Source organism: Amblyomma mixtum, chromosome 1 (assembly GCF_055824585.1).
Source record: "Amblyomma mixtum isolate Tamu chromosome 1, ASM5582458v1, whole genome shotgun sequence".
Classification (NCBI taxonomy): Eukaryota; Metazoa; Arthropoda; class Arachnida; order Ixodida; family Ixodidae; genus Amblyomma; species Amblyomma mixtum.
The window spans coordinates 322,291,737-322,318,665 of NC_143012.1; the positions used below are offsets into that span (position 1 = coordinate 322,291,737).

The window sequence follows — 26,929 nt, forward strand, 5'->3', positions numbered from 1 at the left end:
TTGCTGTACTGCCGTCCGACAGCGCTGAAGCTCTTTAGTACAGCGTTCACAAGTCTAGCTTGCCTTTTGGCGGTCGCCACCCTTGTGACCCAGGCGAGGAGAAACTGGACTCCGACCGTCGAGTAATCGAGGCTGGCCTCCGAGGCGTCGGCGTGCATGAGATCTGCCGTAAGGAAAAGCGAGGGCACCGTCATGGTGGCATTGGGCCCGGGCCCCAGTGCGATGTCCCCACGCAGCTGCTGCTCTGCCGTCGCTTCCGCCGACAGCCAGTCTTCGGCGAGGGGCTCCCTGCTCAGCTGGACGATGGATAAGGGGAAGCCATCGTCCAAGGCGGGATCCTCCCGGCTGCCCTCAGCGCTTCTGGTTGAAGCTGCAGTTGTCATACAAGAATGGCAGTGAAGAGGCGTGAAGCGTTATGACATCTTGTACTGTGTGGCAGGTGGGACAAAGAGCGGTTGAAGGCGAGCTCAAAAGTTAAATTGAATTGTTATCGGTATGCGACTGCTGTGCTTGAAAATGTGGGGCAAGGCGCCACAAATCAAATTACCCGCCATCAAGAGACGAAGTATTTTCATGCTCCTGCACCATGGAGCCCAATAGTGCCTACCATGATGATAACTACATGGGTTGCAGAAAATATACGATAACATATAATCAGCAAATAGCCTATCAGCCAATCGAACGGTGGCTTCTGAAGAAGGATTACGGTATAGAGGTACAGTGATACTGGATGTGATCGTCAAGTAACAGGTCTGGAGATCCTGCGCTGCTGAATGTACTATCGCGCTCAATATGAGTTGCAACGCGCGGTCATCGACCGGGGCTCGTTCTGTGGTCTGCCTCCTCCAAACAGTCGCTCAGAATTCTGGGAGAAACTTTTTCGTGAGCGGGGGTGCTGTTGTTTCCTCGAACAGCATTTTCTCCCAGAATTCCGAGCGACTGTTTCGAGGAGGCACACCACGGAACGAGCTCCGGTCGATGACCGCGCGTTGCAACTCATATTGAGCGCGATAGTACATTTGGTACTTACAAACCGTCACCACTGGCATGGCCGCCAACTTCGAGATGTTCGGCCTGAGTGCCGTTGTGACGGAAGTAAGGTTCGCCGCCGACAGCTTGAGGTCGGCAACCATCTTGTCGAGGTAAAAGCGCGCTTCGGGCGTCTCCACGGTGCTGGCGAGCCAGAACGGAAAGCGGAGTGCGAAGTGACGAGCAGTAGCTCGCACGCATACCTGCGGCGTATAACAAACAGAACACAGCGTTAAGTAAAAAAAAAATAGAGTGGTGAGTATAAGGCTCTGAAAGGGACTACAATCACTATCAGCACGGATATTGCGCGTGTTAATATTTTAAACAGCTGGTATTTTTCTCGGACATTTATAGAGTAAAAAATTTGACCAACATTATACCTGTATGTACCCCTCAGACACCGATCGCTTTATATGCTAATGTGCATCTGCCTATATTACATCTGAAATAAAACTGTAGTGGCTGGCAAAACTTGATCGATATGCCAGATAACTGTTGCCTTTTACCGCAGAGTCAGTAAACTATTGATAATTTGTTGCCTAAAAATGTGTACGCTTTTGTGTTGTGGCGTGTGGTAGGGCCGCAGGATTTGAATTTTTTTTCGCGCCAGTAATTTCTGTGCAAGTGCGTTTCCCCGTTATTAGTTTTTAGAACATTCGCGAATAAAACGGCCAGAAGTATGGCGCATTTTATTAGTTGGTTGGTTGGTTTATGGGGTTTAACTTCCCAAACCGACTGAGGCTATGAGAGACGCCGTAGTGAAGGGCTCCGGAAATTTCGACCACCCGGGATTCTTTAACGTGCACTGACATCTAACAGTACACGGACCTCTAGAATTTCGCCTCCATCGAAATTCAACCGTGTTAAAAGAGCAACCATTTAAATCTGTGTATTTAGAGGCAGCGTTACTTATTTTTTCTCACCTGCTGCCAGAATTCGTCATCCTGACCATGCGTCGACTGCCGCAGATAGGCGTACTTGACGATGTGCGACGCTGTTAAGAGCAGCAAGTAGACGCTGGCGACCCTGAGGTTGATAGTACCTAGGAGTTTGATTATGGCACCGATTTTGTCGAGTGCACGTGCGCGCAAGGATTGCCGCCCGCTGATCCCGTCGTACAGTTCGTCGAGTGAAGTGAAGTCCGACAAAGGTGCTGGCAGATCTGATGCCCACACTGGTCGGAAGCGGTCGACCGAAGGGTCCAGCGTCTTTCTGATGCCTTCGACCTGCACGTCCAGAGCCAGTATAGCGCCCTGATACTCGTCAGCCGTGCCCTGCTGCAACTGCGCGAGGAAATCATGAACAAAGCGTCGCACCGGGCTGTCCTGGCTCCGAGATGGCCGGAATAGGTGAACGAGTGACTCGCCTACGTCCACAAACACGTAACTGGGTAAACCACACCTGGCGCTCAGCGCCGACACGAGACCCGTTCGGAGACAGCTATTAACGGCCCTTTCCAGCAGCGCGAAAGAGTTGACGCACGTTGCCAGCTTTCTTGGTCTATCTGCGCTTGTTGCAGGACTTCAAGCACCGATTTCAGAGGCTGCTTTTGGGTCTTGTTTGCGGCGAAGTGCCAGCAGGTTGCATAGAAGCGAGTCATTCGACAGTCTTGTGGCGCACATCGGCTCGGATCTCGGGACAGGTACTCCAGACTACGATGTACTCGCACGATTAAAGACTGACGGTTAGCCTGAGCGTAGCTTTCAGGCTGGAGTGCTTCGTCGCCTTTGTCTGATGTTGTGGCCTGCCACTTCCCGCAGACGTGACGATGAAAATCGTCGCATGGTTCTACACCGGGGGCCGCGGACTGCGCCAGCAACGCGACGACCTCATGGCACGCTATGGTGGAGCACACGGTGCGGCCGTCCTCTTGGATGTCGTTGCGCCAGGTGGGAGTCGCGGTGACGTGGACCACCCGACGCGCCGAGCTGAGAGCGAGGAAGAGTAGCAGGGTCCCCAGCAGCGCTGCGACTACGCACGGCACCACGATGAGGTAGTACCGCGTCGAACCGTCAAAGTCTTCCAGGTTGCAGTCGGAGAAGGGGATTTTCATGCCAGTCGTCTCTACGCGCATTGGGAAACGTGCACGAGGTTACTGCGAAGTACATGCACACGTTTCGCGGTAGAAAACACTGGATTCACTGTAAAGGATTTAGTGTGCGAAGGTATTCCCCTAAATGAACTCAAACTTCCCAGTGTGGTAATTTTAGAACTGGTCAGTTATTTGCAAGCAGGAGTGAGAGCCCAAAAATTTGATCTGGCCCCTTTATGTGGGGCTGGAAAAGGATTTACTGAAGCTATTTAAGAGTTTGGACACATTGCAGTACTATTTGTTTATTTAAGACTAGCACCACACATAAAAGCGCTTGTTTTACTAAGAATCAGGGTACATTTACCAGGGAATGACGGTTTGCTCTCGCTTTAAGAGCAACCGGATTAGTTATTTCAGGTGCCTCGATAATACGTTGCGGTCCGCTCTATCCTGTACTTCTTGTATGGCGTGTCTGAAATGTAGCAGCATATCAGGCACGTACTGCGAGGGACGGACATTCCGGTGGCCACACTTTGGTTCATCGCAGTGCGCGGAGAGACGTCGCCGGTCCTGGCGAAGACGTAGCCCAGGGGCGCTTCGGAACGGAAGGTGTTGGTCGCGGAGCGCGGGACCCTCTGCAGCGAGTCAATTGCGTCTTCTGCGCTCTGCATCGCGTTGGACTGCTCAGGGGATGCACCGCCATCGCTGCAAGGGATGAAAAAAAATGTCCACGGTTTTCTTTCTCCATCGAACCGAAAAAAGTGACAACCTAAGCTGCAGTGTCTCTTTTGCCTGTTTTTCTTCGCTTTGAAGTTGTCGCCATCCTCACCCGAACTACGTCCGCTGAAGGACGAAAGCCTCTTCCCCTTTTGATTTCAAATTAACCTTAGCCTGCGAAGGCTGCGGCCACCATTTGCAGGCGAATTAACTGTCGGAATGAAGAAAAACGAAACATAAATAGAAATAAATAAAGAAAGAAAAGGAAGATAGGGAGATGGGAAGGAAGGAGAGAAGGAAGGAGGAAGGAAAGAAGAGGAAAGGAAAGAAAGGAAGAAAGCGAGAAGTAAATAAATAAATAAATAAATAAATAAATAAATGGTTGGTTTATGGGGTTTAACGTCCCAAAGCGACTAAGGCTATGAGAGACGCCGTAGTGGAGGGCTCCGGAAATTTCGACCACCTGGGGTTCTTTAACGTGCACTGACATCGCGCAGTACACGTGTCTCTAGAATTTCTCCTCCAAAGAAATTCAACCACCGCGGCCGGGATCGAACCCGCGTCTTTCGGGTCAGCAGCCGAACACCATCACCACTGAGTAACCACGGCGGCTAAATAAATAAAAATATAATGAAATAAATAAAGTAAGTAGTAGCCTCAAGCTGGCGAGAGTTCGACTCACGTACCGTGCTCTATAGGAGGGAGTGGTTGACTCGTCGGCCTTGGCTTCCTTGCCAATTGTTCTGGTAGGAGAAGATTGTCGATGCGAATCCGCCGCGGCGCCAGGACGGTCCTTTATCGAAGTCGAAATGGGTGTTTCTTTCTTGGACTTTTTCGGAATCACTGCCGCCTCCGCCTGGCGTTGGCGGCTGGCGCTGCGCCGCCTCTCTTTGCTGAGACTATAGAAAAGGTAAGAAAGAGCGATACATTTTTGTCTTCACGGGCCATCGAACAGACCAGGAGGATTCTGACGTGGCGCTGTTAACAGCTCAGTCACGAAATAAAAGTGGAACTTTGAACAGAAGTGCTCAAATCACAGGGTTTGCTTTCGAGTCGTATTTATTCTGGTGTACTTACGCCACACGTCAAGGTCAATATGTTCGGGAGGTTAGGTACAAGAATTCTCAACCTTTCCGAAGATTTAGAACCTCGGGTGGGCTGTAACTGTCAAACTACACGGCTCATAAGAAAAGCCCATGGCTATTAGATTATTGATCGAGGCTGCATGCCGATCAAAGTGTTCGATTTGTATACATCAAAAGTTTGAAGTCAGCTCATTATCTCGCTCGCTCTTCCACTTTTTTATCAAGAAGAAGAGGGTGTAAAACTTCCTCACGCATTAGTTTTGTGCCATTTCTGATTCGCTAACAGCCGGTGAAAATATTAATGCCCGGCGCACATTGCACATTAAAATCTTCAATTAGTGAGGTTTACGTAACTTCTTTTAGTTCCTTTGCGCCTTCTGCAGACATAAATCTCATTATATAAGTGCTAATACAAATCCAGTCCTTTCATAATGTCGTCACTCACGTATCCCGTCCCGCTTTCAAGAGATAGAGGATGACTTGTTTGCTTAGGAAAATGTGCAAGCGGGCGTTTTTGAAACATTGAGGTTCCGATCGTAGTTAGCAGAGGCTTGCATAAAGACGAACTTTTTCTTCACCTGTATTTCTAGTTACCAAAAGTAAGCTTCTTGATCGGGCAGCCCGTTATACAATTTAGTTTTCCAGCTCTATCGGCACAAGAATGGTCGCCATGGGCTTGAAAAAAACAAGTGATACGACGGGGTGGTAAAATACGAAAGGCAAAAACAAAACCGTGAGATCGCAAGCTACGGGAAGGGTTGATTTCGGCTTGGTTATTAAGGTAAATCTACATCGCACGGAAGCATGCAACAGTGTTTGTACAATAAGATGGGCTAACAACGAGATTGCAGGTAAAGGCCTTAATTAAGAGAAGATAGTTGTATATACCAAGGGCGCATCAAGATCAATGCTCTGGATATCACTTAAACTGTGAAGCCACCGCGAGCTCAGAGGAGCAAAAAATATTTAGTCCCTCAAGAGAGCACCTTCTGTCGGGTGCTGGCCACAACACACCAGCTAGCCGAATTATAGAGCACGGTTGCTTTAGATGATATATATGTGACAACAGGAACACACAGCTTTTGTGGAAAGTTGAAAATAACTAGGTATTAAGTACAGCGAATAAAATCAATTACTACAAAGCGATATTGGGATATATTGGGAATATATTGGGATAAGTTACTGAACGACAAAGCCACAGAGCCACCGCGGCGGGTTGCAGCTAGGAAGTCTATTTTTGAAGTTGCTGTTACGCGTGATATTTGAGAGATTATGTCGTGTGTGGCAGTGAGCACCTTACAACATTCCTGAAAATAGGGTAGTTGTAACAAAGAAAAGCTCAGTTCTTAAAACAGCATCCTAATTACAAATCTTAATGATTGAAATTGATTAGTGGCAACGGCAAATTCAGAGCAACGAACCGGACGCTGCGATATCAGTTTTTTAAAGAAAGAAAAGACGTTCTTGAAACCCTGCAGCGCGAGGAAATGCGTTGCTTTTTCCGCATAAAAGCGAAAGTAGGCACTTGACGCACGCTGGAAGTCAAGTGCAAACGCAAGATCCGATGGTAAAGTGTTGCATTGCCTACGACGTTTAATTCCAACTGCCTGCACTACTGAATACCGCGCTATGCGCTCTTTTGCTTCACCGCTTCGCGCGAAAATAGTATAGTCATTGTCAACTACGTGGACGTCATTTTCGAGAGGCTTCATTTTCATATTGTCTTTTCTCCTCTACCTTTATATCATCTCATCACGTGATTAACTTCCCCGCTTATCCTCGTCCTCCTCTAAGGCGCCCACTCCCGTGCCAACTTGGATAATATTCTGGTTTGCCAGCATGTGAGCGCGGCAGTTTGCGGTCGTTAGGCTTTATTTAGAGGTTTCATTTAGAGCTGGTGTTGTAAACGAAATCGCCTACCTGCTCAGCTTTTGCCCGACTCTCTTGCTCATAGGCTTCGCGGGCTCCGGCTTGGGGTCTTCGACGACTTTCTCCGGCACTGGAGGAGACGCGACAGTGGTCCGTGGGACTCGGGGCTCGACTGCGGGTACTTTGGTCGTTGGCTTTTCGCATAGCGTGAGGTTGGTCTGGGAGGGACTATGCTGAGAGATCCGAGTACCCGGCCGCCTGGAGGTGAGCACCTGGAGAGACATCATCCCGCTGCTTTCCTCTACGGACGACGTGCCGTCCTGAGGGCACTCTGGGTCCTTCATATCTCCGTGAGGACTGCGTCCCGAGGAGTGTATGTTGGGAAGCTCGCCGATGCTCGTAAGAATCGTAATGGCTGCGAACCGTAGTGGCTGCTATCTTGCGTAGACGCGTGCGCACAATCTGCAGCTATTCTTCTTCTCCCTCAGTAAAAATGGCACATGCCCACGCGGGGGATTGACCAAGGTATGTGAATGCCAACGAGGTATTCGTGCGAGAGAAAAAAAAAAAAGGCGTGAGATGGTGAAGTAGAATAGTGGAATGTTTGAAACTAGAAAAATACATTAACAAATATACATGATTAAAATTATATTACTGATTGAAAAATTTAAATGAATTAAACAAAACTGAAGTACCAAGAATCGAATAAAATAAACTTTTTGGTCATACCGCAGCTCTCTTACGTATCCTTCCTTCTGTTTGTCGTTCTTCGCCTTATTTTCATTCATACCTTGCACGCGAAGACTATGGCGCTGTCTTCAATTACTCATCTGGACAGCTTTACCTCCCACCGCTCCGGCTGAGTAATTGAAGAAAGCCAGTGATCAGCTTTCACTGGTCGAACGGGCCCAAGCTGTCGCAGCCGCCTTAGGAGTCCTGGGCTACAGGACTGCACCCATGAACACTCCCAAGACGTTATGAGCAGTGCATAAACGTTTTGTCTCTCTCTCTCTCCCCCTCAATTAGGCATCATTATCATTATTGTTAAATCTTTTTGAGCATGATGTCGCCACTGTCTGATCCTTGGCCGATCCCCTGCAGCGGTGCGCACGTATTAGCTAACTACTGCTAACTACTGCTGCCTTCACTTCTGTTTTTGCCAGCAAGAAAAAAATGCAATTCAGTGTAGGTGAATACATTTTAGTGAATACATTTAGTGAATACATTTTGGAGAAAGTAATAGATAATGGTAGAAATGGGACACTAGGATTAGAAAGAGAATGATGAAACAATGCTCATAATATTTTTCTGTTCTAAACTTAGCTAAAGGACTTCCCAGACATCGTCAACTCAGATAATCTAATATTCGCAGATGAATGCGTCAGTTAGAGCCCAATCGGCCGGATTGGTAGTCACTGAAAATTAGTAGCACCAGTCTACACGTATTCCTAAAAAAGGAAAGAACACAGTAACCGATATTTGCGCCTATTCAATACTCTCCTATGAGGATAAAATTCGGAGGCTCAAAAAAAAAAAATAAAGAAAGACTGGAAATGAGGCTGATAAGAACGCAGCGAACGATGGTAAGGAAAATGATAGGAGAAACGTTAACCCCTCCTTTTGAAAAACGCACAGAAAGTGGCACGCAAAAGCTTCGAACACACACAAAACAAATCAACAATCTCGACGACGCCGTTAAAAGGTATGTGAAATTAGCCGGTGATTCTGCGGCTTCTATCAGGCACCGACCTTGAAGCTCGGCAAAGACATAGTAGCGGTGTTATGTGATTGAAACGTAGCTTTCAGCGTTCTCGCATATTGCTGCCTGAAAAATTAGCTAGTGACTCGGTATCCCGTTGTGGCAATGAATAATAAACTCGCCATTATAGGCGGCTCTCACGAAAACATTAGTTAGTTTTACTCATGGTGAGCTTTCCGTTTTCTTATGTCTTCGAGATCCACGTCATGACGTGCGCAATCCCATGTGCATGGAAGTGTGCATTGCTCCTAAAACACACCATGTAGTTCTTTGTATTATGATGTCATCACTTAAGCTCTTCACTCTCTCCGTCCTTCTGATCTTCCTCATTCTTTCTCCCACTATGAAGCAGCAGGTCGCAGATACCTTACCTTTCCGCCCTTCCTGGTATTAGAGAATACTGCAACAAAAAACTGGACGGGACACTTAAGCTCCGCCTTAAAGTATGACGCGATAGTGTAATTCGTTAATTCCCATTTATGCAGAAGGTCATTGTCTAGTTTACATTCGTAGATCCCTGGGAGTCCTCATAACGCTCCTGGGGCCGTGAGGCAGCCGTTAGGCGACGCGCCACTGTCTTGCGATGGCAGGTGCTCACAGCGGCGGGTCTTGTGCTGCCCAGGTTCCCGAGCGACCAATCATTAATTTGACTGCCACCGGCAACGGCGGGCATTTCGTTTACTATCCGGTGGGCAGGCTGTGATGACCCTGCAAGGTCACGTGGCCTAGGTGGCCCACCTGTCTTCTAGGTTGTTCCGTGGGCCCCACCTTCCAGAGCTCTGCCCGTGATTTTTCGCTCACAATGCCGATGCCGATAACGTCAACGCCGACTTCGGATTTGCTGGTGAACCGAACCTTTAACGCTATGGCGTTAAAAGTGGAGTTCTTTGAGAAATTGTCGAAATCGCATTCAGGAGGCGCAATTATCCGAAGTTGCAGTATTTATTTCCCATATTTTCGCATGCATGGGTTCATTTTTAAGCTTTTTTTGCGCGCGCGTCAGTCCCCGTCCATGCATGCACTCGAGGCCCGAGTGTGACCTCACTGGCTTCTGTGGCCAGTGACGTCACACTCGTGGTGGTCTTGAGTTCCCGAGTGCGGAGCAATGGGAGAGCCGGCTCACCAGCAGCGAGCTCGCGGCCCAAAGGGCCTTAGTGCGGCACGCTACTGATGCAGCGCGACTCAGTGGAGCCCTGGACTAGGGGCCCAACCTTGCTGACGAGAAGCCTCAAGTCGCCGGCGCCACGAAAGACGACGGAGGCTTCGAATCCGCGAATCTCTTAAAAGATCTCAATAAAAGTTTTCTACAACTACTACTACTACTACGTGGTCTTCACTCACTGCCATTATCAGACGACTGACCAGAAGCAGACGAGACGCTAGGTAGCGGAACGGACTGCACAAAAAGGTGCTTTTTTACTCCACTCCGGCACAATTAACTCCGTTTCTAGACTGGAGTAAATGCAAGTAAATCCTCATTTTTACTCTATTATTCCCTCATGGGAGTAAAATGGAGGACAGTCCACCTTTTTGCTCCACACTCATGGCGTAAATGTTTCCACAAATAGCGTAAAAAGGGTGGCGGCTACCATTTATACTCCCTTATGGGTTTATTTTTGTTTACAGTGTATACTGCCTTAAACGGGAGACACTGAAACTTGAGTGCTAAAATTTGAATTATCGCCTCAGTCCAGTACTTTCTACGGGACATGAAGCTTGCGAGAAAGAGTGCTATAGGAACAGCCGCGGTGGCTCAGTGGTTATGGTGCTCGGCTGCTGACCCAAAAGACGCGGGTTCGATCCCGGCCGCGGCGGCTGGAATTTCTTTGGAGTAGAAATTCTAGAGGCCCGTGTACTGTGCGATGTCAGTGCACGTTAAAGAACCCCAGGTGGTCGAAATTTCCGGAGCACTCCACTACAGCGTCTCTCATAGCCTTAGTCGCTTTGGGACGTTAAACCCCATAAACCAAACCTAAACCAAACCAGAAGCAGCCGCTAGGTGCGAAGTATCAGGACAGGATGAGACGATGGCGCGTCGTCACTTCAGGGCTATGGCACAAGCTGTTGCCATAAATTACATTAATTTGACTGTTTCTTAGCATTTATGGGGTTTACCGTCCCAAAGCGATTCAGGCTGTGAGAGACGCCGTAGTGGAGGGCTGTGGATAATTTCGTTCACCTGGGGTTCTTTACCGTGCACTGACACCGCATACGTAGTATTTAGCCGCCATCGAAAATGCAACCGCCGCGGCAGAAATCCAAGCCGCCGCTTTCTGGTCAGCAGCCGAGCACCATAACCGTTAAGCCACCGCAGCGGCAGAAAAGGTTGTGTGAGGAAAACTCTTTTTAGTCATTAAACGATTGTATATCAACAGAGCCGATGAACTAGTCATGCAAGGGCAATTTCGAGAAATTGCCGACCATTTTGCTTTCTCAGTTGCTTATATTTCTTAAACTCGCGTCTCTTTATTACAACCAGCTGTTTTTCAAAACAACTAGCAAACCAGTTTTAAAGCAATGAAAATGGCAAACCAATGTCTAAAATCTGTTAGCTCTGCGACGTCACCATCGGTAATAGGAAAACTCTCCTACGAGCGTCGCACTGCGGGTATAGGATACGATAGGATAGGAAAACTTTTAATGTCTGACAGAGGGTAGCCAGAGGGCTACCCGCCTAGACGACGGCCGAAAGGTCTTGACTCTCGGCGGCGGCTTCGGCCAGTCGGACGAGTTGTAACTGAGTCGCCGGGTCGGAGCTCAGTAGTAAGGTCTCCCATTGATCTTTTGTGTTTATACCTCGTCCCTCCCGGGGGGCATAAGGACATTCCCATAGCATGTGGTCCAAGGTGGCCCTAAGTTCACAGTTTGCGCATTTGTCTGACAATTGCCCTGGGTACATAAGACTCCAAAGGGCCGGTTTAGGAAAGGTGTAAGTTTGTAACCGGCGCCAGTTGATGGCTTGGTATCTGGTCAAGGATCTATCCGCTGGAGGAAGTCTAGCTCGTTGCAAACGATAGTGCTGTGTAATTTCTCTGTAGGTCACCATCCGATCCCTGTCTGTAAGCCCGCCCGGAAGGAAAAGCCTCGGGCGAACTCGTGGGCCGTCTCATTACCAGGCAGGGATGCATGTGCTGGTGTCCAGACTAGTGTAATTTTCCTGTCTATTACATGACGGCTTATAATTGTATTCGTTAGCGGGGAGATCCGGTCCCTGCTGAAATTTAGAATGGCAACTTTGGAGTCACTGATGATGTACCTCGCTTTTGTGCCTACACAAGCCAGTGCTATGGCAGCTTCCTCTGCAGTCTCTGGGTTACCCGAGAGTATGGAGGCACTTATTTTGAGGAGTTGTTTATTATTGACGACCGCGACGGTCATCGTGTTCTTACCATACGCCAGGCCAAACGGGCAGAGGCGCTAGAGAAACGCTTCCGCTCCTACAAAGACGAGGACGTGGTCTACGTGGATGCCGCTGAACTGTGGGTATAGAGAGTGCGAAGGGTGACTTATTTAGCGAAATGGCTGAACTCACCGAGTACAAGGCTGGAAAAAGCATTAGTGATATCCGGATATGCACCGTCCTGTCACACCTGAGTGCACTCGCGCGCTCAAAAAAAAAAAAAAAAAGGACGCGTGCGTGTTGCGCAGCAGCGTGCGCTGAGACCCTTGTGGCCGTGAGGCCCACAGTTATATGGGATAAGCATTTTATTCGGCACTTCGTATTGACACCGGAACGAGGCAGCCCAACGGAATGTCTCCAAGTGGGTGTCGAGTCTCCGCTAGAAGACCGAGGTGCCGGTCGTGGCTGTGGATTGCGTCGCTCCACCAGCCCCATCGCTGCCGCTGCCCGGGATGCCACCACGACCGGTGAAGCGGGAGACGACAGCGGCACCCACGCAGGCTCCCAATAGAAAGGCACCGAAGAGGGCGGCCGTTATCAACAGGATCGTGGCGCCGCCAACGCCGCCTTCATCGTCCTCCGCGTCGCCTCGGCGACCACCGCCGGTCCCTGTGCCTCCACCTCCGCCTCCGCTTCCTCCGCTGCCTCCACTTGCGGGATCTCCCGGCCCTTCTTTTCCGGGAGGTGGCCTCGCATCGGATGCGCGCTGCGTTTGGGTTATGAAGACAAAAAGCACTCCCTGAGCGCCTCCGCAATGCTCAGCTGGGCTGTCGCGGCAGCGGCGCAAGCACAGTAGAAGTCGCAGCACGTGCTCCTTGCACCTGCTCGCAACAGTCTAAAGGGCAGGTGTTTTGACATATGGCTGTATCCGATGAAAATATCGTTAGTTTGCTTTATTCGCGGACTTGTCACAGCCATCTTCACCGATGTATGCGCTTGAATGACCTTGGGAGATTTTTGAAGGGGTGCATCACTTCCCATCTGTTTGCCCCTTGAGACCGCGTTTCGAACAGCAAGGTGAAAAAAGAGTATTAAATTTTCTTGTATTCACTATTAATTTATAGCTTAATGAATAAACTTGAACTTGAAAAGCAAGACAGAAAGCAAGTCGCAATGCAGGGTCTAAGAGGGAGCACCTCCATATTGGCTTTAACCTTCTTTTTACAGGTGCGAAACCCCTAGGTAATTACCGCTGCCTTATTTCACATTGGCATCTTACTTGACATCACTTGGGTGCCAAGTAATTCAACATAATATGCCATCAGTAGCCTGCCAAGGTGGGTGCGTTCGTGGCAGCGTAGACAAAGCTGTATGATGGCGTGTGATTGACTTGCGATGATCTGTGATGGCTGACAGTTGATGATGACGTGAGGAAACTTAGCACGCGCTGCACAGGTGGCATGTCGGGTACTGTAGCCACGGTGATTAATACCAAAACTTCTAGCATGCTATAGCGATGTAGAAAGCGGCAGGGACCTTAAAAAAATATATATGGTGAATATAAGTTTCTGCCTTGTACGCAAGCATTTTTTTAATGTTTTATGAACTGCTTCTTGGTTCGAAATTGAACGCGAAATAAAAGACGGCAAGTCCGGTGACCGCTGATTTAGGGATGCTTGAAAGAAAGTCAGAGACTGCTTTTCGAGACTAAATTTTATAGACAACTTTTGAATTCACTTTTATTCAGGCTTATGCCCTCGAACAGATCTGAATCATTATGCTTTTAAGATCGCGGCGCGCAGCAGAACGCAGGTCGAATATGGTCAAGCTCTTTTCTGCAAAACAAAAATAAGGCCATTGAAATTGATCGTGATCAGCACTACCTGAAATGTCTTGAATAAGGAACCAAGGGCAGAAATTTCTATGAAGGGTTACACCGGTGTGAGAGCTTGACCTCTCCACTGGCAATGAATTAGCATTCAATCTGTTACGCGCACACAAATTTTCCTAGTCGCTGAAGGTGCTTGTGATGCTAAAAACAGGGCATATCATGAGCCTTAATTAGTTCAAGTGCAAATACGTAAGTTTCCAATTTCGGCGACTAAATTTCCCATCATTACGCCTTTGCCTTTTGTTTTTGTCCGTGAATGCAGAATTGGAAGAGGCGATTGATAAAGAAGAGAAAGGAAATAACGTTTCTTCTCCTTTCGTGGTCTCACGCTCGTAGTAGGTTATGCTTTACTGCCGACTTGCTTGCTCTTGCATGTGTGCTTTGGCAACATAGGCGATCGGTTAGAGTTGGAGTGCAGATAGCCCTCATCCTACGCCCATCGACTGCTGTTCACACGAGGGCTGTTATTCAACTTGTATCGATTTTTAAATGTCCGCGAATTCCCCCTTGAAGTTATTGTTACAGCTTGACATGGTTATTACTGCAGCCAAGTGAGCGGAAAATGCGGTACTCACGCAAAGTCCGGTTGCGCTGACGCAGCTACTTCCCGGCGGACACTGGGTGCAAGCAGGGCCTGGCAAGTACATTGGTCTTCGTAGTATGTTTCCGCTGCAAGAGGGGATAAGAAGGGCGCCAGTGTGAAAGGAAAACGTTGACAAGATTGCCCATGCAATTGTGAAAGGACGATTAAAAATGCGTTCAACTAACACCATATGATCTCGAAAATTTGCTTGTTGCATATTGGACCACGTCGCAAAATCTCTTCAAAAGAAACAGGTTGAAAACCATTGGGACACGACGCACACATATTTTCCTTTTCTTCCTTTTTTATTTTTATTTGTGCCTCAAAGGCCCGAAAAGGGGAATTAAATGAGGGGTTAAAGGCGCGTACTCGCCAGAAGGCGGTAACAGTGGCAGTATGCACCAGTCATGTCCCTTCATACTTCCGCTTAGGTGGTAGGGTGTTATTTTATTGTTTTCAAAACACTAACTCAAGCGACTTTCGTAATTTTCCAATGACTTAATTCATTAGGTGCCAGGGGCTTTCTTTATTCGTAACTTACCTAGATTATTTAGATTTCTTTCAAGTTCCGTTGCCTTTCTTTTCATTCAATGCGTTTTTTGGAAAACATTTATTCATAAGGGAAGTAGTAGATATCTCACGTTTAATACAGCGGTAAAATCAGGCTGCTCACGAACCATGCTTCTGCGTGCGCGTCACACAAGGTCATATTCCAAAGCAACATAGTGCGCTACTTTAAGAGATATTATGTCACTAACCATTCCATAGAATTTCTTGTCTTAAGACGCACCGTCATGGCCATTCGTTGACATGACACTTGGGTGTACGTAGGTCCCACTTTGTACGAGGACAGACGAACCTCGTATACTCACGCCGGCGCGTAGTTGCATACGAAGAGTCGCTTGAATTTTCCTCCCAACACGTAGTTGCTAAAGCCGCAGCCGATGTACCGTGTGTTCGCCCATGCTATCTGCACAATCGACACGATCACACCGGCACAGTCAGTGAGAACATCAGAGGATAAGCACGACTGCCTTCAGTTGATTGGCTTTGTTACAAAAGGTTGTGTTGCAGCGAGTATGCGCGCACGCATGCGCCACATGCGGACGCATGCACGCGCACATCACGTGTTTTGGAAATGCGCCACAAGCAGCAAAGTTAACGGCAAAAGTTCAGGGGGCACTTTGACTGCCTAAAGTGCGTAGAGGCGAAAGCGTTTTCCGCACCACTTTCGCTCTTCTGTGGCACTGGTGGCGTCACATATAATTCAGTACTAATTACTAAGTGATGACAAATCACTAATTAATGGCCAATTACTGATGAATGCCTGAATACTAATTAACTGCTATTTAATGACGCTTAAGCTTCGCCTTTAGGAGTGGAACGCGACAGCCTGTTGCAGCGCTGCCAGGGAGTCCACGGAACGCCACCACCCGTTCGGCGCGATGCCTTGACCGTTGAACGTAACGCTTTTTGAGGAAAGGAAATGGCGCAGTAATTCTCTGTCATCTCGGTGGACACCCGAACCGCACCGTACAGGAAGGGAGGAAGTGGGAGTGAAAGAAGAAAGACAAAGAGGGCCCGTAATGAAGAAAATGAAAATTGTATTTGAGGAAAGGAAATTAAGCAGTAACTGTCTCGCATATCTCGGTGGACACCCGTGCGGTCACTGATGTGTGGTTAAGATGTTAAGCTTCGTTTCTAAGAGTGGAACGCGACAGCGTCTTGCAACGCTGCCGGGGAGTTCGCAGAACGCCATCGTTCATTCGGTTCTCCCGAAGGGAATATACGGCTCTGGGTACGGCTCTGGGTTCTACGCCTCGCTCGTCGGTAAATTGGTTTTTGAGGAAAGGAAATGTATCTGTCTCGCATACCTCGGTGGACACCTGAACCTCGCCGGAAGGGAAGGGAGGAAGATGGGAGTGAGCGAAGACACCGTATTCACTAGACGCGCCTTTGTTCATTCCAAACCATCGAGCTGGCATGATGGACCCGCATGATGGACAGACACTGTGAACCTGTTGTGTCTACAAAGGATCACTTCAGTCGAATGGTTGTTCATCTAAGAGACGTGTATGCCCAGACTGAGTACGAACCGGAGTGGCACTCACTATTAGTGATGTGCTGTGCATTGCCCCTTTTCTATTGCATGGTCTTTTCAATATGTATTGTTTAACACTGTTTTCATAATGGCTTGTATATAGTTCATGTACATAGAACATTACATCACTGTAATAAATACCATGTTGAAAAAAAAATAAAGCCGGCACGGCGGAGTGGATAGCATGCTCGTCTCGCACTGCGAAGACCGGGGTTTGGTTCCCGAGCTCGACCAATTTTCTACTCGGTTTTATTTATTTATATGGCCTGGCTAAAAAGTTAATTAGGCTAATTGAGTAATTAAGCAATTAACTAAACTCAGTCCCACTTACTTGGAGCATCACTATATGATCCCTTCAATTGGTTGCATGGTTACTAGCCAAAGTACAATTGGCCCCGTTTGAAATTCGCGCACTGTGACGTCACGACCGTTTCGACCAATTGAAAAGTGCGACATTTCTGTCGACAGCTCCTGCTTACAACGATGAGACATTAAAGGCTTCCGCCTTAATATAGAGCAGAAATGAATGTTTTTATTGTCCTTCTTTAACACCGCCTTGTCCTCGCGATCACCACTCTTGACAATCGCAGCAACATTTCCGATTTTGATTGCGATGCACGTCGTTTGTCGTTAAAACACCAAAACATTCTTGCCAACTGCTATCTTACTTCAGCAACACTAGCGCGATGTGAATGCAGTTTCTCGTGTCGTATATCTTCACAGCCTTTCGAGTTATTTTAATCGGTTGCTGAACAAACAAACAAACAAACAAACAAACAAACAAACAAACAAACAAACAAACAAACAAACAAACAAACAAACAAACAAACAAACAAACAAACAAACAAACAAACAAACAAACAAACAAACAAACAAACAAACAAACAAACAAACAAACAAACAAACAAACAAACAAGTATCCCGCGCTAAATCTAATGCATCCGTTTTTAATGGAGAATGTGAATGCTTGAGTGGGAATCACCTGCGTGAAATGAGTGACCACTCCTCTGGTGCCCCTGGTTTCGAAGTGCGACACACCGTTAGGATTGTAGTCGCGATATTCGCTGAACCAGTCGTCGACCCACGTCTTCCCTTCGACGACGGTCTGTTTTGTCCAGTCGGTCGCATATGCGAGGTTTTGTCCCACGCTGTTGAACTGGGCTGTGCATGAAGGTGATTAGAATGGGCATATCCCTTTCAGGCGTCTCTTGCTATTTCGATACAAAGCAAGTATTTTTCCGCCTATATAGTATACACCTGTTTCAAGGAAGCCAATTCGTTAGTCTTCCGAGGCGAAACACCAGCGGTTTATTTTTTCATCCCTGCGGAAAGTTTCGTACAAAATTATACAACGGTCGGAAATCGTAACATCAATTACATTAATGTCAATATTTATTTATTTATTCATTTCTTTATTTGCAATACTTCAATGACCCCATGAGGGGTGGGTTCGACATGAATTAACAGAAAAGTCGTTCGATGGCTGTTCTGAAGTGGCTGGGGTTAGAGCAAAGGATGGCGTCTGCGGGAAGATCAAGGAGTTGAAGTGGGTCGTAGTTCGGGAATGTGGCGGATAAACGGCCATGGCAGATAAACGGCTGTTATTTCTTCAACCAGTTATCTTTCAGCCATAAAATGATTAATTAATTAATTAATTTTATTACATTGATTAATTTTACATTGATCAACGCTGAATATTAAAAAGCATAGAAACATTATGTTGGCTTCTTTAATTCATATCAATGGCATTATTTGTCAAATGAATACCTGAGGAATCCTGACAACTTTGGTTTCAACATGCACATGACCCTACAATTTGACAATGTTGTAAAGTCCTTTGATTTGAGGAAAGGAAAGGCGCAGAACTGGCTACCTGGGTCCACGGACAGCTCAATCGCGCTTTGAAAGGACTGGACGGTGGTGTCTACCCGCCAAAGTAGTGCTTTCCCACAATATTCCGTGCTTAGCAATGCTAAACCGCCAGCCAATTTTTTTGTGCGCAGCTCTTTGGCGCCCGTTCCTGCGTTTCGCGGCGTCGCCGTTGTTCCTCGTAACCAGCTCCGCAGCCGGGGCAGCGCGCTGATCAAGCTGCGCGCTCCTGGCGCCATCTCTCGCACGCCCAAGCCGAAACGCATAGCCACCACCGTTCGCCACTGCGTGTACCCCGAAATCACACTATCCCTCCCGTACTATTTTCCGGCGGCTACGCGGAGTGGGCTAACCACATATACAACATTCAGAAACAACACGTCACAACACTACAAACCACCGAAGAGATCCCCGCAGTGGACACCCACCTCCTGCATTTGTGGGAGGCGCGCCGGAGCTTAACTAAACGGTGGAAAAAGCAGAAAACTAATCGCAAATTACGCGACCGCATAGTCAAACTCACAGAGCAAGCTGCAGCGTATGCTGCCGAACTCTCAGATTCAAATTGGATAGCACGCTGCGACGCCGCAGCTCATCAGATGAGCTCGAAGGGGACGTGGCGTCTCTTTCGCAGTCTAATCGACCCCTCTCAAACGAGAGGGGAGACGCAAAAGCAGCTCCGGCGGGCTCTGCAAGGGTATCAAGGTACGACGGCGCAACTTGCGGACACTCTGTGCGACAGATATCTTTGTCGTACGGAGGACCCGCCTGGGCCTGTGTACATGTACTCTGGCAGGCCTAATGAAACACTTGATGCCCCTTTTGAGTTGCACGACCTTAAGGCGGCCTTAGCAAAAATGCGCCGGGGTACGGCTCCGGGACGGGATCACATAACAGTGAACCTGTTGGCGAACCTACCGGACTCAGCCTACCTCCATTTATTAGAATACATCAACCAGATCTGGGACGGGCGTCCACTCCCTCCCGAGTGGAAAACGTCACTTGTGACGTTTATCCCTAAAACAGGTAAGGCCGTGAATACGGACAACCTGAGGCCCATATCACTGACCTCATGTGCGGGCAAGCTTATGGAGACGATGGTTCGGGATCGCCTCTCTCCATACCTGGAGAGTAAGGGCTTCTTTGCAGTTACCATGTTCGGGTTTCGCCCCCACATGTCTGCACAGGACGTCCTTCTTCAGCTGCACAGGGATGTAATACGACCCACAACTATGCAACACAATGACAAAGCCATCCTCGCCCTTGATCTGAAAGGAGCTTTCGACAATGTTAAACACGGAAGCATCCTGGCCAACTTGAGTTCTACCGATTGTGGGGCTAGGGCCTACGCGTATGTAAGAGATTTCTTGACTAATCGCCAGGCCTTTCTTCGGATTGAGGGCGAGGAATACGGCCCTTACATGATGGGAACACGGGGTACCCCTCAGGGAGCGGTGTTATCACCGCTCCTGTTCAACATAGCTATGATGCACCTCCCAAGCCAACTGGCCCGGGTGGAAGGCATTCAACACGCGTTGTATGCAGATGACATTACAATTTGGACCACTGAGGGGAGCCTTGGGGACATGGAGGCCCGCCTTCAGCAGGCCGCTTCCATAGTCGATGCGTATGCCATTCACTGTGGGCTCCAATGTGCTCCAGCGAAATCAGAGCTTTTGCATGTCAGAGCGAACCCAAAGGATAGGACAGCAATTCACATCTCTCTGTCAGGAGGTCCTATTAGAGAGGTGGAGGAGCTCCGTGTTCTGGGCCTTTTCATTCACCACAGACTCAGACCGGACTCCACCATTCTGAAACTCAAGAGAGTAGGCGAACAGGTAGGGCGCATGATCCGCCGCGTTTCCAACAAGCGGGGCGGTCTGCGGGGCAGGGACGCGCTTCGGCTCGTCTATGCCTTCGTGACTAGCCGGATCCTCTACGCCGTGCCATATCTCCGCACTACTAAGCAAGACGAGGCGCGAATAGACGCCGTCATCCGCAAGGCAACTAAGCGAGCCCTGGATCTCCCGGTGGCTACCTCTAATGCCAAACTCAAGGCATTGGGGGTGCTAAACTCCTACCAGGAGCTGCGGGAGGCCCACCTCGTGAACCAATACACGCGGCTCATGCAGACGGCCCCTGGGCGCCGCCTGCTAAACCGCTTACACATCCAACACGACTGCACTCCAGAGGAGGCGGAGCGTATCCCAGTACTGTGGCGCCATATGCTCTGGGTCTCCCCGCTCCCCCGTAACATGGACACCGACATGCACGTAAACAGGCGACAAGCGCGGGCTCGGGCTCTTGAGAGACAACACGGCTCCCGACCCGGTGTATATTATGTAGACGTAGCAGGCCCATCGCCCACGGGATTTTACACGGCCGCTGTCGTTCACCAGGAAATGCACGTTGATGGACTCTCTTTTCGAGCCCCGAATTCAATGCGAGCCGAGGAAGTAGCGATAGCGCTTGCTGCCGCCCACGCCAATTCGAGAATCATCATTACGGACTCCCGAAAAGCATGTGATCATTACTTGGCAGGGGAGATCTCCCCCTTAGCTGCTTGCATTCTAAGACGGACTGCCACTGATCCAACACCCAAAAGAATCATTTGGGCTCCTGGCCACCAGGGCTTACGAGGTAATGAGGCCGCTGACGCGGCTGCCCGAGCGCTTACTCACCGGGCTCCTCATCCCAGCTCTTCTGGCTCGGAGACTAACCAGCCGCTGCTGCGATTCAAGGAAATTATAACGCATTATAGCGACATCCACCGCCTTTTCCCGGCCCCTGCAAAGGGGCTGAGTAAGACGGAGGAGCGAACTTTAAGGCGCCTGCAGACAGGTACTCTACTCTGTCCTGCAATAATAAAACATTACGATCCTAACACGGATGGGCGATGCCCGCACTGTGGGGAGACCTGTGATATCTTCCACATGGTGTGGGCATGTACTCAAAATCCCCACCTCCCCCCTTCCCCTACCCCTTCCAGAGAGGCATGGGAGACTGCCCTTCTCAACTGCTCCTCGCTTGAGTCCCAAAGGGCTCTGGTGAAACGGGCTAGAGACGGGGCATTGTCATGCGGTGTCCCGGACTATGGACGCCGACCATGTAGCGTGGCCACTCTGTGGCTCCCAAACTCTATTTCAGAAATTAAAAGTTTTCACCACCACCACCCTCGTCTTTGAGAACCAGGGATTAGTGCAGCAAGTCGAGCATATATCCATCTATTTCTCCGACCACAAAGAGTCCTTCATGACAATCAAGAACTGTTAGTGGAGTGTCTCTTGAAGAAGGAAAATGTGTTAAATATAACAAGTTGTCTGTAATTGTACATATATGTCTTGCTCGAATTCTTTGCCTCAGTTTGTCGAAAAGCTGGAACAGCTGATGAGCTACGTTCAAATTTCGCATTAGGAAGTAACGCAATCGTCGGCAATTTTTTTAATTCGACTTACGCTCCACACATTAAACTCTCTCTTTCTCCCCCCCTCCGCCCCTTTTCTTTTTGTTCTTCCTTCATTCGTCCTTCGCCTGTCCATCGTAACGTCACTATAGCGCAATTTGTCCGAAATTTCTTGAAGGCGTTCCTTTGCAACTGTCATATCATTGCGTACGACGTCTACAGGTGCGCTCACTCGTAATTCGGGCCCTGCGGTCGTCGTGGCCACTGTCGTCGCACTGGTCGGCAAACGCCTGGGCGACTTCTGCCAGTTCGTCGTCCCATTCCTGGAAGAATTGGACAATCATGCCATCCGGACGAGTAATTACGGTTAATGCGGCTGAAAAGAGAACAACAAAAAGAAACTGAGGCAATCTGCAGCAGCGTTCTTACATCGAGGTCAGTTTTGCAGCTCCGCTCGAGAGGCGGCTGAAGTGGTGGTCGCGGAAACTAATCATCATCATCATGCTGCCTACGCGCATGGAAGGACAAAAGCCTCTCTCATATCTCTCCAATTAACCCTGTCCTTCGCCAGTTGCGGCCACCTTATCCCCACAAACTTCTCAATCTCCCCCGAGCACCTAACTTTCTTCCGCCCCCTGCTACGTTTCCCTTCCCTTGGAATCCAGTCTGTTACCCTTAAGGACCATCGTTTATCTGCCTTTGCATTACATACCCCGCGCAAGCCCGTTTATTTCTCTTGATTTTCGCTATGATGTCATTAACCCGTGTTTGATCCCTGACCCAATGTGCCCTCTTCATGTTTGTCAACGTTACACCCGTCATCATTTTTTCTCTCCATATTTCGCTGCGCTGCCTAAGTGAACCCGTTTCGTTAGCCCCCATGTTTCTTCCTCATAGGTGAGTACCGGTAAGATACAGCTATTATGTACTTTTCTCTTGAGTGATACTGGTAAACTGCCATTCTTGAGTGGTCGCGGGAACTGGTTTGGTTTATTGGGGTTTAACGTCCCGAAGCAACTCAGGCTATGAGGGACGCCGTAGTGAAGGGCTCCGGAAATTTCGACCACCTGGGGTTCTTTAACGTGCACTGACATCGCACAGCACACGGGCCTCTAGAATTTCGCCTTCATCGAAATTCAGCCGCCGCGGCCGGGATCGAACCCGCGTCTTTCGGGTCAGCAGCCGAGCGCCGTAACCACTGAGCCACCACGGCGGGGCGGTCGCGGGAACTACTGGTATTGTATTCGAGATTTTCTACATCGTCTGCAGGAGCGGGAGTTTTGTTTGCACCAGTAACAGGAGGATGGTTGAATTTCTAAGCTGTTCTTTTTTTTTTGCGTGGATGGCGCTCGTAGTGATTTTGAAACCCTCTTTGTGGTAAAATATGTACACTTGATGACTTCATGCCAATGTTACACATGCCATCATGTTTAGCGCCGGGCTGCACAAGCGGCAATAAAAACGATGCCACTGATCATTATTATTTCACACCGCCTCGCTATGACATACAATTTAAAAGGTGAGGGGAGATGTGGTATCACATATATAAACGGCTTTATCGCACGTCTAAGGTATATGAGTGTCATTTTGAGAATGACAACATTATCAGGGACTAAAACCCTTACAAAAGTCTTTTTAGACAGTGTCTGTCTATAAAGTCTATAGACTCTCTATAGCCAAATCCCAGAGAACAGTCTATGGCAATACAAATGTTATAGACAGTCTGTAGACAATCTATAGATTTAGGACCATACACTTTTAGTGGACTTTTCTTTATAGACAGTCTATAAACTATCATAGACAAAAATAAATATCTATAGGAAGGCAACAGAGTCTATAAGAAGTCTATAAACTGTCTATAGACCATTTTTGTAAGAGTAGCATGAGTAAACGGGCAAGATATGTAAATTGCTTGCGGCCACTGGACGCTGTAGTGACCGGTGTCATCGTTCGACTCTTTCCTGGACTTCCGGAGTGAATATCAAAACAAAAAAAAAATGTAGGGGATACTTAAGCCCCGCCTTGAAGGTATGCCTTGAGAGCCTAATGGGTTAATTCCAATATATGTAGAACGTCATTCTCTACTTTGATGAAACTCTGATGGATCTCGATGAGACCAGGTGGCTTAAATACCAGCGCCGGTGAAGCGGCGAATTCAGAAACTATTCACCACTATTCATCGCAGACACTGTTACTTTAAGAAGTATTTAGAAAGTATTTATTTAGCATAAAAAAAGAAATACAAACACAGAACTTCAGGGACCCAACAAAATTTGTTTAAGGGTCCCGACCACTATAAGCTGTTACACATGATGTAGACGACAGCAACAAATAACAAATAAGGCAACTATATAGCAATAAGCATGTTACAGCAGTAGGCACTGAATACTAGTGAAAACATGGAATAAACATATTATAATTAGAAAAAAAAAATACAAAAAAAGCACTTAAGAATGTACACTAGGTTGAGCTTAGTAGAAAATGTTTTAATTGTTTTTGAAAGGCATGAAGTGTAGGTGAAATTTGAATGTTATAATCAAGACTGTTCCACAAATGAGGACCCGTTCTTGTTTTTCTAGAAACAGCTGGCCTGTGCCCGCTGCTTATGTCTGCGTAGGTAGATCCGAACTAGGAAGGAAACGGCAGAAAGCCCTTCGAGCAACTGCAGCGTGCGAGACACATAGAGCGAGTTCCTAGCCCTGAAGGCAGCCCTCTCAGAAGTTACAACCATAGAAATTGAAAGAGCATTGCTTAATCTGCTACCTTTGCTGCCTGGCGCTCATGGCGTCATTAAAGTAGTTGAAATCATAGTCAGCATGTGGCATGCATTACAATACCGAGTGGATGTGAAATAGTGTGTGTACTCTTGCGTCCTCCAAGTGTGTTTTAACCTTGTACCAACACGAGCTAGGCCACATTATTGTTTGTTCTCGGCCGAAAAAAAAAGGATGCTCCTTCAGGTATGGGTGCGGCATCGCTTGTCTTTCCTGAGGCGTAATAAACGACGCGTGACACATGCAGAAAAACGTGACTGCAGCGGTGTTAGTTCCAGCGACGTTCACAGAATCCGCGCCATCGAGCGGGCTAATATGGGAATCTGCAGAACTGACCTTGCAGGACAATGTTACTCTGCAGGGTCTTGACGTTTTTGTAACAATAAACAGAGGCAAACATTCGTTACATTGTTCCTTATGTGTGACGTGTTCGTGATTTGATATACGTCTTTATTCCTGCTGCTTCTGATGTGATGTGAAGTGCGTAATGATGTGTTTCCGGTGTTTCATAGCTCGATAAAATCAGAGTGGAGTGTTTTGTTTGGAACCGAAAAAGAACATTATTTTAAGTATGCTGAAACAATTTTTGAAAATTTGGTTTTAAAGAAAGCCTTTTGCGCATCCGAGACAAGGATGATCTGTGTTCGGTGGCAGATGATAAAACCACTGAAACTTCAGTAGATTCAGGGGCTTTAGTAGATTCGTTCTCACGCTCGCATGCCATAAAAGTATACGGCGGCTCTTTTCATAAATGCATTCTTCAATCTAGCAGATGCCATCTTTTTCGGCAAATCAAACCTAACCTTGACCGACGTACAGGATAGAAAAAGAAACGGGCGGGGGTGGACGAGTAGTCGAATTATACGACATGCCAATCGAATTATTCTTTATTCGACATTCTCTTCGACCCGAATTCAGACATTCAATGGACTCATTCGACGTTGCCAATAGAAGAAGAGGGCTGAGTCGGGCTGGTCGGTCCATGTTAAATGGTACGACTAAACAGCGCTGAAGAAGAAGAGAGAGACACACGCGCTGACTATTTTCCGTATGTATGTCACGTCATGTTCGTCTCGCATTTTCTTCCTTTCTATGCTTTATATTGCCTCCCTCTTTCGCAATAAACCATTTGGTTGTTCGTCAGCGCATGCGTCTTGCTCTTCTTCTTCCGTCCCGTCCGTCAGCGCTGTGTAGTCGTACCATTCGCGAATACTTCGAGACTTCCTGTAAAGCCGCGAGGCAGTTATTGGCCCATACGTTGAGCAGCCCATAATGACACTCATCAGGGCTGGCTTTATTGCTCAAAAACAGAGCAGGTCGAAAGAAACTAAAACAAGCGACTTTAATTATACCATTGTTCATTCTCGCAAAAATGATATTTTTCGTTAGGAAGCGTTGGGGACTACTCTACACCGTGTAGGAAACGTAATGTCGCCACTGAGGCAGCGGAGGCTCACCAGTTCGTACATGTCCATCGCTGAGGGGTAGCTTCCCAGGCGGCCCATAGCGATCTGGGAGCGGTAGTCGTTGTGCACCTGCAGCGCCTGGGCTTTGACCGCGGCGCTCAGGCCGCTGATCGGCGTGTCGATGGTGCATTGCGGGTTGGGTGGCTTGCAGGCCGTGTGGGTTATGCCGCCCGGGATGTTCTGGTACTCCGGACGGCAGACGGCTGTGGCTTTGTCCACAAAAATGAGAATCGTAGCTACAATGGCCACGAAGGGACCGGCGGCGGCTTCGAGAGCGTCCATACCCTCACAACTTCTTCTTCTTCTTCTTCACCATATGAAAATGGCACATACCCACGTGGGGGGATTGACCAAGGTACGGTGGTGAATTCCAAGGAAAAAAATAACCGGGAAAAAAAGGCTTCTGCTTGTTGTTGTTGTTGTTGTTGTCCTCTAGATAATGGCGCGTACCCACTGCGGGGGATTGGCCAAGACACAGGCGGCAACTGATAGGTGTACAAAATGTTAAACAAGAAAGTAATGGTGGGGAAAAATAAAATAAACATGATAATAATAGCAATTAGGAAATAAATGAAAGGATCTCAGATGTGTAATTGAAATAGGCTAAACAAATGCTTTGAGATCGGGGACTGAAATAGAGAACGGGGCTAAATATTCCACGTTTCAGAAAGCTTTCATTCCAGAGAAATATTGATCATGAGAAAGAGCAGAGCTTAAGACGGCAGCCGTTTAGTGTCTGTAAGGAAGTTTTGCATGGCGGAGAGCACATTCCAGTTGCTGTGCCCAAGGGAGGAAGCCCCAAGAGACAGAACAACCCCAGCTGACAGACTTAGACCAAGCTGTCGTAACGGAAGCTCCAGCAGGCGGCTCCGTAAAGAGGAGAAACGGCGGCAGGTCAACAAGAAATGATCTATCGTTTCGGGTTCTCCGCAGAACGGGCACAATGGGGAGACCGCCAGACCAGATCTATAAAGGTAGAAGTTTAAGGGAGGCACGCGACAACGTAGACGC

At 48.1% G+C, this 26,929-nt stretch overlaps 1 protein-coding gene across 1 annotated transcript; it reads right to left on the bottom strand.

Annotated features, from left to right (window-relative positions):
- Positions 1-12,270: 12,270 nt before the first annotated feature.
- LOC149372708 (venom allergen 5-like) lies at positions 12,271-26,200 on the bottom strand. Its single transcript, XM_089586934.1, has 6 exons — positions 25,910-26,200; positions 21,911-22,001; positions 17,389-17,567; positions 15,178-15,275; positions 14,298-14,391; positions 12,271-12,597 (listed from the first exon to the last, which is right to left on the bottom strand). Exons 1-6 carry the CDS (start codon positions 26,198-26,200, stop codon positions 12,271-12,273), a joined length of 1,080 nt encoding a protein of 359 aa, XP_089443060.1.
- Between the last annotated feature and the right edge of the window lie 729 nt (positions 26,201-26,929).

Bases quoted from the DNA above. Each gene is read 5' to 3' on its own strand.
- LOC149372708 (XM_089586934.1), bottom strand. From the start codon at position 26,200: ATGGACGCTCTCGAAGCCGCCGCCGGTCCCTTCGTGGCCATTGTAGCT. The intron at 17,568-21,910 runs GTGAGCGCACCT...CTTCATGCACAG, and splicing joins CCGCAGGGCCCGAATTACGA to CCCAGTTCAACAGCGTGGGA. The intron at 15,276-17,388 runs GTGATTCCCACT...TCGATTGTGCAG, and splicing joins TGGTCACTCATTTCACGCAG to ATAGCATGGGCGAACACACG.